The sequence below is a fragment of the Zonotrichia albicollis genome, chromosome 20 (assembly GCF_047830755.1).
Source record: "Zonotrichia albicollis isolate bZonAlb1 chromosome 20, bZonAlb1.hap1, whole genome shotgun sequence".
Classification (NCBI taxonomy): Eukaryota; Metazoa; Chordata; class Aves; order Passeriformes; family Passerellidae; genus Zonotrichia; species Zonotrichia albicollis.
In genome coordinates, this window is record NC_133838.1 from 7,559,713 (window position 1) to 7,576,008 (window position 16,296).

The 16,296-nt window shown below is 50.9% G+C and overlaps 1 protein-coding gene across 5 annotated transcripts in view; it reads left to right on the forward strand.

Moving 5' to 3' along the window:
- SCMH1 (Scm polycomb group protein homolog 1) overlaps positions 1-16,296 on the forward strand; it is a 63,241-nt gene that overhangs the window by 25,949 nt on the left and 20,996 nt on the right. For all 5 annotated transcript variants that reach the window (XR_012583372.1, XM_074555891.1, XM_074555889.1 and 2 more), the window contains 4 exons: positions 209-279; positions 2,329-2,563; positions 4,805-4,893; positions 5,401-5,644. Coding sequence is in view for 4 of the 5 variants with exons in the window: in XM_074555891.1 (XP_074411992.1) it covers positions 209-279; positions 2,329-2,563; positions 4,805-4,893; positions 5,401-5,644 (639 nt within the window). In the remaining variant the exon portion in view is untranslated. The remainder of the gene's footprint in view (positions 1-208; positions 280-2,328; positions 2,564-4,804; positions 4,894-5,400; positions 5,645-16,296) is intronic.

The window sequence follows — 16,296 nt, forward strand, 5'->3', positions numbered from 1 at the left end:
AGGCAGAGCTGTGCTTTGTTCTGCCTGTCAGTTGCAGTTGTAAATCTTCTGTGCTCACACACACCAGAGGTTCTTGGTGAAAACACGTTGCCTGTGAGCACCTCCTCTGTGAGAAGTGCAGAACTGCCAGCTCAGGAGTCTGGCCAGTATTTCACTGAGAATTTTGCTCATCTGTTCCTATTTGAATCCTTTTGTTTTTAATTCTCAGGTCACTTCACGTGGGAGAAGTACCTGAAAGAAACATGTGCCATCCCAGCTCCTGCCCATTGCTTCAAGCAGGTAAGAGGGTGAAAACAAGAAAAGTCAAGGGCTGTGGTCCACTGGGGGCCCTGGAATTCTGTTCCTGGGATAGACCCCTGGTTTGGCAAGGAAGATACTTAAGGATGTTGGGGACTTAACAGAAATCCAAGTGCTGAAGCAAAGATTAAAAAGATGCATTTAGAGTAGCACAGATTTTCCTCTCAGATATGCATGTTGGGAACACAAGTGTGCTATTAACTCTGTCAAGCCCTTGGAGAAAGTGTCCAGAGTAGGTTGGAATCCAGCTTTTGGTGGATCCTGCTCAATCAGTAGATTTTCAGCAGAATTCACCCAGTTGTTGTGAATTGTTGCGAGAATAGCAGCCCCTGGGTAGCAGGTACAGGAGTGAATCAGTGTGGGACATCTGGGTCTGGGCAGAGGGGAGAGTGAATGTCTGTGTGGGTCTGGGGTTGGCTGGGTGATCTTCCCAGGAGATGGTTAATCCTCTGTGCACTGGTGGGGCTGCATCTCAGATCCTGGCATCAGTTTTGGGCCTTTCACAAGGTGGCTGGAGTATGTGCATAGAAGGGAACGGAGCTGGGGAAGGGGCTGGAGCCCCAGGAGGGGCTGAGGGAGCTGGGCAGGGGCTCAGCCTGGAGAAAAGGAGGCTCAGGGGGGACCTTGTGGCTCTGCCCAGCTCCCTGACAAGAGGATGGAGCCTGCTGGAGTCAGGCACTGCTCCCAGGGAATAAGGGATAGGATAAGAGGAAACACCTTCAACTTGTGCCAGGCTGCGTATCAGGAAAATTTCTTCACTGAAAGGGTGATCAGGCCAAGGAAGTGTCTGCCCAGGGCACGGCTGGAGTCCCATCCTTGGAAGTGTTCAAAAAACATGTAGTTGTGGTGCTTAGGGGTACTGGGTTAGTGGTGGGCTTGGCAGTACTGAAGTTGGTGATGTTAAAGGTGTTTTGCAGCATTAATGATTCTGTGATTCTAAGAGAACTGACTAGTTGCCTAGATGATGCAGGATGGAAGGATGGGGGTCTGTTACAGACCTGCCAGGGCTGGCTGAGTTCCCTGTGGTGCCTCTGCTGTGCCTGGAGGGGCTGTCAGCCTTCAGCAGACCCCTTTGGGTGCTCCTGCTGCTGGAAGCTTTGTGCCTGAGCTGGTGCGTGAATGCGTTGGCAATCCTGGCTCTGACTGGCCCTTGTTGCTGTTGGTTTGGAGGGTCCCCAGGGAGCCCCCTAAGCTGTATGTTCACTGGTAGCAGCAGGCAGCAAGGAGATGTTTTGCAGAGTTAATCAAAACTCCACAATTTTTGTGAAAGTTGTAAAGCCGGTATGTTTATTACAGCGCTGGACACATGTGGGAATCGTTCCCCTAAAATGACATGTGGGGATTTTTAGGGGATCATGTCATCATGTCAAAATGACACCTGGGGACTTCAGGTCCCTTTTTATCCCCCTCTCAGATACATATGCATACAATTTCACAATAGGTTCATACTCATTTTTATGAATTTTGTGTGACATTTGCCACTAGTTCTTGTTTATCAGAAAGAATTCCTAGGTTAGGTTGACCTGCTCTCACAGCAGTCTCTGTCTCTCTCTGTCACCTTCTGTCTTCCCCCCTTATCTCTGTCCTTCACTGAAGCAGTTTCCCTGAGCCTGGGCTTTTGCAGTCAGGCTAAATAGCTATGTTTTCTAACCACAGACTCAACTCAAAAATGTACATTTCACCTAAATCAAAATGGATTTCTACCCTGGAAAATTTCTATCCACATGGCTTCTGAGGGTGCTAATTAGATGAGGGTTTATTGGGGGTCCCACCTCTGGAGCAGCATGGTTTGAGGGAGCAGGGGGAGAGAGGGAGAGCCTATGGGGAGAGATGGGCCAAGAGAGATTCTGTGGCTTAATAGGGAAATTCAAAGTGGGTGCAGAATAATCCTTGGGCCAATGGGATTTACACATCCCTGATCCTGCAGGGGAGGATCACAGGCTTGGAACAAATCCTACATTTTCCAGGAGTGACACAGAGCAAACCATTGAGCTAAAACATAACACACAGCCCTTATTCCACTTTTTTCAGTCCTACACTCCACCTGCAAACGAGTTCAAGATCAGTATGAAGCTGGAGGCCCAGGACCCCAGGAACACCACGTCCACGTGCATCGCCACCGTGGTGGGGCTGACGGGCGCCCGCCTGCGCCTGCGCCTCGACGGCAGCGACAACAAGAACGACTTCTGGAGGCTGGTGGACTCTGCTGAGATCCAGCCCATTGGCAACTGTGAGAAGAATGGAGGGATGCTGCAGCCTCCTCTGGGTGAGCTGGAGTTGAGCTGTCCAATGAGGGTTGAGTTGATGGGGGGGAAAGTTTGGAATGTGGGAATGTTCCTCACTCAGGGCTCATCATGTGTAGTGGTGTTTGCAGGGTCCCCAGGATGAGAGGGCTTCTACTCTAGAACAGAAAGCCTCACCAGCTTCTGAGAATGAAAATTCATTATAAACTTCAAAATTCCCATCAGCCTAAAAATAGGCTTCTACTCCCTTACCTTCTTCCCCATTGCACTGTTTGTATCACGATCCATCCTGCAATTTGCAACATGATATATGGCCTCAGACCCCTACATTTCAAAATTTTTCACCTACCTACTATTCTTCCTAATCACCATACTCATCCTAATCATTGCCAATAATCTATTTGTCCTATTCATTGGCTTAGAAGGAGTCAGAATCATGTCCTTCCTACTAATCAGCTGATGGCATGAATGGGCAGAAGAGATGAGAATCTTGACTCCATATTTCAGAAGGCTGATTTATTATTTTATGATATATATTATATTAAAAGAAAATGATATGTCAAAACTATACTAAAAGAATAGAAGAAAGGATTACATCAGAAGGCTAGCAAGGAATGAAAAGGAAGAATAGTAAAATCTTGTGACTGCTCACAGCCTCAGCACAGGTGGCTGTCACTGGTCACCTGAGCCCTTCCAACCCAAACCATTCAGTGATTCTGCTGCCCATCTGTTCCAAAGCCCTGTGGGCCGGTGGGTCCCTCCTGTGCCGGGTGTGGCCAGCAGAGGGCACGAGGTGCAGGTGGAGCAGCCCTGGCTGTGCTCGGGAACAGGTCCGGGAGTGCTGCCCCGTGTGCCCGGCTCTGCTCTGTGTCACCTTGTGCCAGGGGAGAGGCCACGGTTAGCTGAGATGTTGGGGAAAAATTCTTCCCTGTGAGCGTGGTGAGGCCCTGGCATAGTGGGATCAGGGAGGGTGTCCCTGCCCATAGCCAGGGAGTGGAACTGGATGATTTTGCACCCAGCATGAAGACAGGTAACTGGGCTAGTGCTTCAGTTGTCCTTCTGCTGCAGAGTTCAAGGGCCTAAAAACTCTGTAAGGGTTTTCTCTTTACTGTAGTATTTTCCGTATGCACTCTTTCTTTACATAGATAATTCCAGTGACCGGAGCCAGAGAATGGCTGGAGCTGGGCCAGGGCAGCTCAGACTGGAGATCAGGGCAAGGCTCTGCCCCCAGAGGGGGCTGGCACTGCCCAGGCTGCCCAGGCAATGGGCACGGCCCCGAGGCTGCCACAGCTCCAGGAATGCCCAGGCTGGGCTTGCTGGGGGCTCTGGGCAGGGTTTGGCTTTGGGATTGATGATCCCTGTGGGTCCCTTCCAGCTCAGCACATTCCATGGTTGTGTGAGAGTGAGGGATGGGGGAGATGAAGGATGGGGGAGAAATTTGGGCAGCGCTGCAGGGATGGCCAGGGTTGGGTTGTTCGGGGGTCTGGGCAGGGCCAGGGGTTGGACTGGATGATCCTTGGGGTCCCCTCCAGCCCAGGATATTCTGTGATTCACATAAAATGTTTTCTTTTCCACTGTGGGAGCTGAGGTCTCCCATCCTCTGTGGTTGTGGCTACTTGGGTTGGTTTCCAAGCTGATCTGACAGAGCTCAGGGCTGGCAGGGTGACCTGTGCTGAGCACTGCAACCTTGGCAAAGTTCTGCCATGCTCTTGGTCCAGATCCAGTGCCAGGATTACCTTCAAAACTCCCCAAACACAGCTGAGCAGCAGAAATTGCCTGTCCAAGAAGATGCACATTTAGCAAAGATATTCTGTGATATCCAGAGCCTTCTGTTGATTGTATAGTCATAGTCCGTGCCACATACTTCAGAGCATGTGAAATTGCTTTTTTCTTCCCATAAGCCCTCTCTTGTTATTTCTCCACTTTTTTCACAGCAGGTGTCAAGCCAAAACCTGCCATCCTTCCCTATAATGTGTTCCAGCCAAATCACAGCCTCTATTTCTCCAGATTAGCTTGCCTGCAGCTCACACTAGAGGTAGAGGAGGCCACCCAGAAGCTGTGATTCCCTGTTGAGAAAGAAATTCCATAGCCCTGAGTGTGCACTTGCTGATTCATGTCTCCCCTGCAGCAGGAGCTGGCAGCACTGATGCTGCACAAAGTGCTCAGTCTGGATGGTCAATGGGATTGTTGTGATAAGTGAATATTGCAGTCAGACAGTGAATATTGCACTCTAACAGTGTCCATCTCCGCTTCCCTCCCCTCAGGCTTCCGCCTCAATGCCTCCTCCTGGCCCATGTTCCTTCTGAAGACTCTGAATGGAGCAGAGATGGCTCCTGTCCGGATTTTTCACAAGGTATTTCCCTGTTTGTGCAGATCTTTCTGGCAGAGCAGCAGACTCAGGGCTGGTGTCTCATCAGAGATGTGCTGGTCCCATAGGAGGTGACACTGCACTGCTCAGGGCTGCTCTAGGACAGAGCTGTCCCCTCTCCAGCTGTCATAGCAGTGTCAGGATGTAGCCAGAGGTCTGCCAAGGAAGTGTTTGGCATTCAGGGTTCAGGCTTGAGGCAGGAGCTGGTTTTTCACTGAGGCTGCAGGTGCTGCTCAATGTGGGGAATGCAGGGTGGGAACATCAGCACCTCTGTGGAATGTCCCACTCCTGCGTTCAGTCCAGCAGTGAGTAGTGGACTTTGCTGCCTCTTGATCAAAGGGCAGTGGCTATGTAGCCTATTGGGGTTCAAATCCAGCCCCCCTAACTCCCTTCAGCTCCTTGTGGAGTTGAGTTTGCTGGTGAGGGCACAGCCCTGGTGTGGGGAGGCACTGCCATATCCCCTTTGAGCATATATTCCACTTCTTCTTGTAGGAACCACCATCTCCTTCCCAAAACTTCTTCAAGACAGGTATGAAGCTGGAGGCAGTGGACAGGAAGAACCCTCACTTCATCTGCCCGGCCACCATTGGGGAGGTGAGAGGTTCTGAGGTCCTGATAACATTTGATGGCTGGAGAGGTGCCTTCGATTACTGGTGCCGATATGATTCCCGGGACATCTTTCCCGTAGGCTGGTGTTCGCTGACTGGAGATAATCTGCAGCCCCCTGGTACAAAAGGTAAGGCCCACGTTGGTTTTTAGCTGGCTTGGCTCCTCCACTCAGCTCTCAAAGAGCAGCAAAGCAGGCAGAGACTGGCAGCAAGGACACCTGGGTGCTCTGTGTGGTTTTTGTGCATGGTAAAGGTGATCAGACCTATAGCTCTGGCACCAGGGTGCTGAGGAGTGGCTGTCCATAAAGCTGGGCAGGATGATGGCTCTGGGGAGGGATGGTGCTGGATACAACATTGCTGAGGTCTGCTCCTCTCCAGGAATTCCCTTGAAGTGTTTCCTGCGCCTTTGAACCACGTTTTGCCGTGCAGTTTTTCTCAGGGGGAATAATGAGAAGTGTGAAGCTGCAGAACTGCTCCTCTTTGTACCTGGGGCAGTTTTCTTTGCTGTGAACGTGGACAAAGCAGGTGTGAAGCAGGTTGTGCCTGCCTTGTTCCTGGGGCTGTGATTGTTGGGTAGGAGCAATGCTGGGGAACTGTTGATGGCCAGCGATGGGTTTGATGGCTGGTTTGATTCTCAAGACATGTCTCACATCACAGTTGTGTTTGGGCTGGTTTGATTGCCAAGACCTGCCTCAAGCTCTCTCTCATCACAGTTGTGTTTGGGCTGGTTTGATTCTCAAGACATGTCTCAGTCTCTCTCACATCTCAGTTGTGTTTGGGCTCAGGGGGCTGTCATTGTCCCCAAGCACATCCCTCTGGCTGGCAAGCCCTGCACATTGCTGGTCAATGAAATGAGGGGCAGGAGAACAGCCTGCCTGCCAGAGCTGAAGGATTGCTTAGGAAGGGCATTTCTCTGACAAGATTGTTCCTTTTGGAAGTCCTGGGTCAGCTCATGCTGCCCTGTCAGGCTGGTGCTGCCCTGTGTCCCTGGCATAGGCCAGGTCAGTGCTCAGGGCTGCAGGGCTGGTCTCAGTGCATTGCCTGAGGTGATCTGTGTGCAAGCCAAGCTGTGAGCTCCCCTTGGCTGATGATTCCTCTTTACCTTGGATTTCTACATTTTGCCTTGCTATTCCCAGCGTCTCCCTCTCTTCTTGCTGCTTGTTGTGTCCCAGCTGAGCACTGGGGCCCTCTCAGGCAGTGGCTGACTGCTCCAGTGGAGCCCTGGTGCTCTCACAGGCATCTCCAGAGTGTCTCTCAGGTACTGCACAAGTGGCTCAAGATGTTTTTGTGTTTGGTAGGAGCTTTCCTGGCAGTAATCTGGGGGTAGAAGGTTTCAGGAGAATGGTGGAAGCTGCCTTCTCAGGAGAAGTGGGAACCTGTCTGACCCTCAGCCCCAGCACAGGCAGCTCTGTTCTTCCCCAGCCTCCTCCTCACTTCATCTGCCAGGGGATGAAGCTGTGAGTGAGCAGGGCCCAGTCAATAATCCAGAAACAAGATCCCATTGTGCCACCCCTTGGCGAGTGGCTGGGATGGCTTCTCCCTTTCCCACTGGCTCCATGTGCAGTCACTCTGCACTTCTGCTTGTGTACAAAAATAGTGACCCCCAAAAAGTCACATCTCCCCACTCACCCTCAGGCAAATTTCTACTCTCTTTGTCCTTTTTTTGCAACTCCTGGGACAAGAGCAGAGGTTGGCAGGGGTTGCATGAGCCATGCAAAAATGCCAGGGAGTTGAGATCAGCCTTGTCTTTGTGCTTTTGCTTCTCCCTCTGTGACTGTCTGCTCCCTCTCCTGACCGAGAATTTCTGACTTGCACTTTGTGGGATTAAACCAAAAGAGCAGAGTATTGGGAGCTTTCTCTAATGAAATTCCTCCTGTGTTTCCTCAGCCCTGCTGTGGTGGAGGGTTGAGCACAGCCCTCCCAGACCTGAGAGTGCTCTTGGCAGGGTGGGAGGATGCATCACCACACAGGAATTGCCTTTTCCTTGAGCTCCAATAAACCTTCTCCATGTGCCAGCCTGCCAGGACCATGTGGTGGAGTCAGGCAGTTTCCCTTTCCTGGTGGGAATTCCTCTTAAAGAGAACTGGAGAGACATGCAGGCAGTAGCTTCTGCTGTGGGAAACTGCTCTGTGCTCATTTGCTGGGCTGACTTTGGCCCTTGTGGAAGGTGGGGAGTCCTGTGAAGAGTTAACTCCATGGAGAATGAGTAGCAAAAAGAGGCCTCGTGGAATGAGCTCATGTTCAAGGGAAGCACAACTTCAAAGAGGGCAAGCATGTTTATTTAATGCTGGTAACTCCAGTCAGCTCTGATCTGTCTCTGCTGCTGGCTGCCAGCAGAGGTGGAGGAGTGCAGGGCTTCTCCCAGCCATGGTCCTTCTCCATCTCCCAAGGTCCTTCTCCATCTCCCTTGGTCCTTCTCCATCTCCAGGGCCTCCCAGTCCCAGCAGTGTTTGCTGAGCAGGAGCTGCTGGAGCTGGGGCCCAGCCACTCCATGGAGCTTTCATTAGGCCATGTGTGTGTGTTAAAGGAGGAAAGGGAGGTCAAACAGCAAGGAGAGGAGCAGCCTGCATGCCTGCTTGGTATTCCAGTGCTGCCTGTGCAGTAGCTGTGGGCTCCTGGGCATCTCCTGGTGCTCCTGTCTGCATGCTGCACACCTTGGAGCTGGGGGATCCAAATCAACACATCACACAGGGGAAATGGAGCTCTGGGAGTACCTGTGGTGGGTCCTGGTCCTCTCTCCATGTTGGTCACAGGTTAGGGATGGATGTTGGCTCTGCTGGGCTACAGAGCAAGGCAGAATGTGGGAGAGTTCATCCTGTGCACCCAGAGCTTCTCCAGCTCAGCCTGGGGGGACAGGTCCCAGTGGCTGTCCCAAAGGAGGGGAGTTCTGTGTGTGTGCAGCAAACTTCCCTCAGCATCCCACCCACACCTGGGGTGCTCCCAGGGATGTCCATTGGCCAGGAATTCCTACTGCACTCCTCATATGTGGAATACAGCACCTTACATGTCTTTTCATGCCTCTTGTACATGTACTTTTTAACCTTTAAATACATATCTGTACTTTAAATACACATCTGTACATACCTTTTAGGAATATAAGGTGAAGTGGACTTTCTGTTCAGCTGAGTGCTGGCTGGGAGCTCTGCTCAGAGGTTATGGAGTCAGAGAACATCCTGGGATGGAAGGGACCCACAGGGATCATCAAGCCCAGCTCCTGGCCCAGCACAGGACAGAGTGAAAGGACCTTGCCCACACACACAGACACCAATGTCCCTTAAGTCTGCTGCCATGTTTCATGTGTTACTGTGGAGAGCAGGGAAATACTTTCATCTTGAGCACAGGGAAGCAGAGACACAGGTGTCTGTATCTCAGGAGGTGCCTGTGCTATTCCTCCATCCCGGCTGATGCCAAGTTGCTCTGGATTCCTGATGGGTTTGCTACCCCCTGTTCCACCCTTCTGGATGCTCTGGGACACAGAGAGGGGTGACTGTGCTGTGGGAGAGGGGCAGTGCTGAAAGGGTTAAGGCTGGCAGGCAGAGCTGGAAGCTGCTCCAGCTCTGGAATTTGGAGCACTGGAATTGCTGCTTTGGCTGCAGCCCAGCTGGCAGAGAGCCCCTGGCCCTGGCAGGGCAGAGCTAACACAGAGCTCATCCTGTGCCAGTGTGCCAGGGCTGGGGGGAGCTGGGGGAGGGCACTGGGGCACTGCTCAGTGCCTGGTCGAGTCTGTGTGTGCCCTCAGACCCTGCTCCCTCTGGCTGGGCTCAGCTGCTGCTCCCTCTGCTTGCAGAGCAAGCCCATGTGAGTAGTTTTAGTATCTACCATGGGGATAGGCTGAAGGGGAGCTCCGTCCACCCTGGGCTCACAGCTCTGTGTTACCCTGAGACCAGAGCTGCCTGCTGTGGCTCCAAGATGCTGATCCTGGACAGAAAGTTCATCAGGTTCTTCATTTCTCACCACCACTGCTGCCATGTGATTTGTTGTTTAATTGCTTTGTCTCCTCAAAGGAAGATGATGATCATCTGCTAGGTTTCCTGCCCAGGGGCAAAGGTAATGTGTATTTTATTATTTTATTTTGGACATTGCCTGGTTCCTTTTCCTTCTTCAGGGTGAGAACATAGTGGTGGGAAGAGGAGCCTCCTCAGGAGTAGTGGGCAGGGTTAGAGCTCAGGTGAGCTCCTGTGCATTCCTGCTTGGAGGAGATGGGAAAATATTAATTAATTCCTGTCTCTTCAGGACTGAGCTCACACATTAAGCTGGGTGACATTGCTTTGCACTGGCATGGCTGGTGTGGGGACCACACAGGTCGAGTTTATGCAGCAACAGCAGGAGGAAGGAGGGCACACAGAGCAGTTCAGGTGTTTATCCATAAATGTAACACACAAACAGCCCTGGAGCCTGGGGGTGCTGCCTCTGAGGCTGCTCTTGGAAGATCCCAAGAAAATCTCTTGAGTTATTTGGAACACAGAGCCAAGGCTCTTAGCAGTGACCCTGGCTCAGCTTGGATGGTGTCCTGGAACACATGTGGGGTTTGGGGGCTTGTTAAGGGAGCCCAGCACTGCCAGAGGCTCTGGAGTGCTGTCAGTGCCTGTGGCTCAGCAAACAGCAGATGGGAACCATGGCATGTCACAGACCTGAGGGTGCTGAGTGATGTCCTGAGGCTGGCAGAGCCTTTAAGAAGAAGAACTGACCTGGGAAAAGCAGCTTCCTCTGCTCTTCAGCCTGTCCTTACTCTCAGTATCTAGACCTTCCTTTAACTTGACTTTTCCTCATGTTTTATTTTGAAATATTTCATATCCCAGAGAATCTGGATTTTGTTTAGGATGTTTCCTTCCCTTTTCCACCGTGCTTCCTGGCCTAAAACAGAGTTTCAATATCTCAGGGTGTTACTGAGCTTGGCAGGAGGTTCCTGGTGCTGGAACCTCCCTCTCTTTGGTTGAACAGCATTGGGGCCATCACTTCGTTTCTGCAGGATCTCTGAACAGTGACAACACTCCTGTTCACTGGGCCATGGTGCAGGTCTGAGTGCTTTCAGGATGGAATTGCACAACCTCAAGGAAGAAGATTGTTCCAGAGCTGTTTTTTTAGGGATCTAAAAGTGCCTGACTGAGCTCTGATTGCAGGCAGGGCTGGTGGCTCTGCCCAACCATCCTCTGCCGGTTTGGGAGCAGAGTGAAGTCAGCCTAAAGTGTGCCCAGGGTGGGAGTTTGTGTAGGAATTGCTGCTGGGGGATCCAAACCAACACACCACATGGGGGAATGTAGCTCTGGGAGTGCCTGTGGTGGGTCCTGGTCCTCTCTCCACATCAGCCACAGGCCAGGGATGGATGTTGGCTCTGCTCTCCACAGGAGAGCAGGATTTCCCATCAGGATGGAAGGGTTTAAACACTCAGTTTTACAAAACACTTCAAGGAGTTCACACTCCACACCATATTCCAGCCTTGGTGACAGGAGCTTGGTCACCTTTTAAATTCCAGGATTTGGAGTCTTGTTTTTAATCCCTGTCTTTGCAAGGAGCCTGTGTCTCCCACCCTTGGTCCTGTGTTGTGTCTGCCATGTCTGCTGAGAGCTCAGCACAATCCAAGCCTGGAGCCTTCCCAGGGCCTCTCTTTCTGTCCCAGTTGTGCTCATGGTGGCCAGTGATGATGGTCTCTGCTTTGGGAGGAATCACAGGGCTTTGAAGCTTTCACATTTTACTCTGGGACAGGCAGTGAGCTCTGGTTCCTGTCCAGCTCCAACTTCCAGGATGTCTGGGATTGAAATGCCTCACTCAGGGAAGGATTCAGCCGGATCCCAACAAGATTTCTGCTCTGGCAAATTTGCTTATCTTAAATGGGTCTGTTTAACCTTTTTGAGTGCTGCTTCTGCCCTGAAGTGCTGAAGATGGACAAGGGGCAGTGAGCACCAAAGGACATGGAGGGGTGGCCTGCAGGACATTGTCAGAGTGGGCATGAGTGCTGTGCTCAGAAATCTCCCCCTGCACTTCAGGACACTGCAGGGGCCACTGTGGACATCTCCAGGCAGAAGCACATGAACTGCAGCTGCAAATGAGAGTACAGAGCCTAAAAAATGGGAATTTGGGATTTGTGCTCCTGCAGCTCTTGGTAAATGAACCTTGTAAATAGGAGAGAAAGGCAGGAAACCTTTCTGCAGCTTCAAACTTTTCTCTTCCTTATTCTTCTATGTTTTTACTTTGTAATTCTTGTCCTAAGGACATGATTTTGTCTTCTTCAAGCTGTGACAAGTCTCAGCTAAGCTGATGAGTGACAAATGTTGCTTCCTAGCATTGACCAACCCTCAGAGTGTGGATGGCAACTGTGCAGAGTCTCTGTAAGCAAAGGTTTCAGTCCCAGTGTGGTGGGCAGCTGCAGGTGCTGTGCATCAGCTGATGGAATATTTTGGCATTAGGAAGTAGAGCCTGAAATCAGGAATTCTCTGTCAAGTCTCTTTGTCGTTTAAACTAATCCTTCAGTGGTGAATAACATCACCAGTGGTGCCCAGCTTCTCTTTGGCTCTGAGCTCAGCTGTGTTTGAGCTGCATTTTGAGGGTGATGTTTCTCACTGTGCCAAATGGATCCAGTGGCAGCCAGCCTTCTCCTCCTCCTCCATGTCTGCCATTGTTCTGGATGCCTGTGTGACCCAAAACAAGACAGTTCAGCCAGCAGAAAATTCCCAGTGATTAATTTTCTGTCCCCTTAATGAGCTGAAATAGCCATGAGTTCAGATTCAGGTCAGAAAGGAGCTCAGGGTTGCATGGCTCAACTCCTGCAAAGCAAGGCCAGCTTTGGGTGGTTAGATTGCTCAGAGCTCAGGTGAGCAACAAAGCTGTGGCACAGAGATGCTGCTTTACTGAGGAAGAGTTGATTTTTTTATGTAAGAGAGGCTCCACTTGATTTTCTGAAAATGTGGCTCCTCTTAGTGGCTTGTACAAGGAAGAAGAAAGTGAGAATGTCTCTGGCAGCTGCTCTTTGTTGGGCTGACTCTGTCACCAGCTGAATCATAGAATGACAGAATATCCTGAGCTGGAGGGAACCCAAGGATGATCCAGTCCAGCCCCAAACCCTGCCCAGATCCCCCAACAGCCCCACCCTGGCCATCCCTGCAGCGCTGCCCAAATTTCTCCCCCATCCTTCATCTCCCCCATCCCTCACTCTCACACAACCATGGAATGTGCTGAGCTGGAAGGGACCCACAGGGATGATCAATCCCAAAGCCAAACCCTGCCCAGAGCCCCCAGCCAGCCCAGCCTGGGCATCCCTGGAGCTGTGGCAACCTCGGGGCCGTGCCCATTGCCTGGGCAGCCTGGGCAGTGCCAGCACCCTCTGGGGGAAGAGCCTTGCCCTGATCTCCAGCCTGAGCCTGATGCCTCAGGTTTAGCTTTCATATTTTTCACATTCTGCGCTGCTTTAGTGTGTGGGTCTGGGTTTCATATTATGGGATGCTGAGCTCTCTTCACAGAGTAGGGAGATAAAGCAATTCCTGCTCTAGCTGGGGACCAAGGGCAAATGATCCAAATGTCAGGCCCAAGAGCACAAACAACCTGGGCTGAAGAGAGAAAAACAAGCAGGATGGGACTGCATGGTCTAAAGCTGGAATTGGACAATTAACTCTAATATGCAAATGGAGCAGAACTGATCAAAGTGAGAGACCTCATGACTGGTTGTGCATTTTGGGACCATTTTGGTTCACCTGGGGTGCAGACCTGGCTGGGCTCTTGTGCTGCCTAAGGTGGATCCATTGAGGACTTTTAATAAATCCCTGCTTTATTCTTTAACTCCATCCAGTCTCTGCTCTAGATCAGCCTCCACAGAGCATCAAGCCTGCCCTGGCCCAGCCCCAGCCGTGCCCTGGCTGCTGTCCCTGTCCCAGAGCAGAGATGGGAGCTGCCCCTCGGGAGGAGCTGCAGATCCCTGAGCTCTGCCCTCAGTGTGCCCTGCTCCAGCTGCACACACCAAGAGCCCTCAGCTGCTCCTCAGGTGGCCCCTCTTTGGACACTCTTTGATACCTTTAGATTCTTAACAATTAAGATGTAAGAGTAGTAAGAATAAGATGCAGTAAATTGAAGTTTTTGGCAGTTAAAGGAGACTTTGGCAGTGCTTGGAGCTCGAGATAATCCTGCTTGCTGGGCACAGCTGTTTGCACCTCTGGAGCTCTATGGGTGCAGGCAGGGCTGAGAGCTGGGCACTGATCCATGCATAGCAATCCTGTGTTTCTGGATCACATCTGCATGACAGCAGGGACTGAAATCCTGCAGGAAAATAACAGGCACCTGAAAAGGAGCTACTGGCTCCTTTAGGAAGCATGCAGTCACTGGAAGTGGTGCCTTGGGGGCGAGGCAGAGTGTGGCCAGCTGTAACCCTGTGCTTTGGGGGCTGCACCATTGATGTGCAGCTGGTGGCAGGACTCTGCTCAGTGCATCTGCTAGGGCAGCAGAAATGTGTTAGCACAGCCTGGTGTTTGCTCAGATTCTGGTTCAAATCCAACAAAAAAGCCAGGCAAGTCTGCTGGATCGTGGGAGGATAAGAGCTCATTTCATTAAATCACTGCAGGTCAGAAAAATGTCTGTGCATTGCATCAGTGTGATGGAATCAGCCCCAGGGAAAACATCAGTGCCTGTCCAGGGCTGTGCTCAGGGCTGTGCTCAGGGCTGTGCTCTGCAGCCCTGCTGGGCACACAGCACCAATCTAGGTCACAGTCTGTGTCTCTGTGGCCTGAGCTGGCTGCACATTTAGATGTAATTTAGCCTGTTTGAGTGAACAGCCTCCCTTGCTGTGGCAGCTCCTCCATCCCTGCAGGAGCTGTGGCTGTAGAGGGACCAGGGATGTGCTGCCAGGGGCACAGGCACAGTGGGGACTCCTCTGGGTGGCTGAATGACATGAGGTGTCCCATCAGGGGATCTGCATGCACCCAGTTATGGGATTTTATTGTCCAAATCCCAAAACCAGTTCTTCAAGCCTGGTAAATTACTATTATGTGTACTGTCTTTACAGCTGAAGTGGGCGATAGATTTTTCTTGCATTTATTTCACCAAAAGATGAAATCACTTATTAAAATCACTTATTAACATAAGATTATACAGTGAAAGCTTGCACCAGGAGTTCATCTGACTGCAGTCTCCTTTCTCCTGGCAGTGATGTGGTCCCAGCCTGGGAGCAAAGGGTGCAGTCCAGCTGCTCTGCCTGCTGCATGCCAACTTCCCAAATGCACCATTTCTCTGGGTTTGTTACTAGTAAAGCTGAGAAAACATGTTTGCCTCACAGCTTGTCTGTAGAATTCTCAATTTTTCTCCACATTAGAGAAACCTCATTATGGCACAGCTTGGTTTAGACACTGAGTGTTGTGCTGATCTCAAATGAAATGCTCCCTGCCCTGGCTTCCACATCCTTTTGATATTTAAGTTTCTTTGAAGTATGGAGAGTTTTAGAATCATGGATTGGTGTAGATTGGAAGGGACCATAAATCTCATCCCATTCCACCCCTGCCATGGCAGGGACACCTCCCACTGTCCCAGGTGCTCCAAGCCCTGTCCTTGGACACTTCCAGGGATCCAGGGGCAGCCAGAGCTGCTCTGGGCACCCTGTTCCATTTGATCTTTATCCTTGTTCTGTCAGCTTATGGGTTTCTAATAAATGGTTTGATGCAAACATTTCTCTGCTGAGATCAGTCACTGCACACCTGAAGCCAGAGGCCCCACGATTCCATGATCAGCACCTGCCTTACCTGTGCCATTCCTCCTGCAGCTCAGTGCCAGCTGTCACCTGGAGCAGGTGACTCTTCTGGAGTACCATCAGCTCTAAGAAGCACCTGAGCTATTCATTCATTTTCTTAACAGCAAAATAATCTTGCTTTTAACACTAACAGCTCAGGCAAAAAGTAGTAAAACCCTGTTTCTGCCACATTCTCTGTGTCTGCCTGACACAAAAAAGTCTTTATTCAGGAAGTCAGATACATCCTGATGATTGTGCTTCTTCCCAGCTTCTGATACAGAATGCACAAAAACAAGGAAATAAAATTGAAACTAAACATGCCTCCACGGCAAGCAGAATGGGGCTGGATCCTGGATGCACTGTGCGATTTGGGTTGGAAAGGACCTTAAAGCTCATCTCTGTCCAACCCTCTGCCATGGCAGGGACACCCTCCACTATCCCAGGTGCTCCAAGCCCTGTCCAGCCTGGCCTTGGGCACTTCCAGGGATCCAGGGACAGCCAAGGGAATAAATCCTTGCTCACAGTAACTGCTCCTAAAACCTCATTGCAGAAACCTTAAAAATCTCTGTATATGCCCACAGTTGTACCATCCTGGTATCAATCTAATTGCACTTTTTTTCCTTGGCTAAGACTTTTTTCCTTCACTACAAAGCCCCTGATTTCAAAAGTGTTTGCCTGTGTTTCTTCCTAATTCCTTTGCCCCTATGTTGAGGTTTCTAGATGTGAGAAACAAGACATCCTAAAGATCACTCTGCAGTTTTCAAAATGCAGCAGGATTTTGGTTTGTTTCTTTTTAGCAGAAATTTAAAACAGAAGGAAATACTGGTCTGCTAGGCTGGGCCAGCACATCTCTGGCCTTTAGCAGGCTTGGGGAAGATGGCTGAACAAATTTAGGGGTTGTATGGGCAAGTATAGCAGAAACCTGATGTTGTGATGGAAAGAGTGAGAAGATGAGAAGGAACAGACCTGGCTCTGGTTTGTGGATGAGCAGGGCAGCTGGTCCAGCAGAGATGAGCTGTTGCTCAGGACCAGGAGCAGTAATCCCTGCAGGCAGGGAGGATGGAGCTGGTCCCTTCC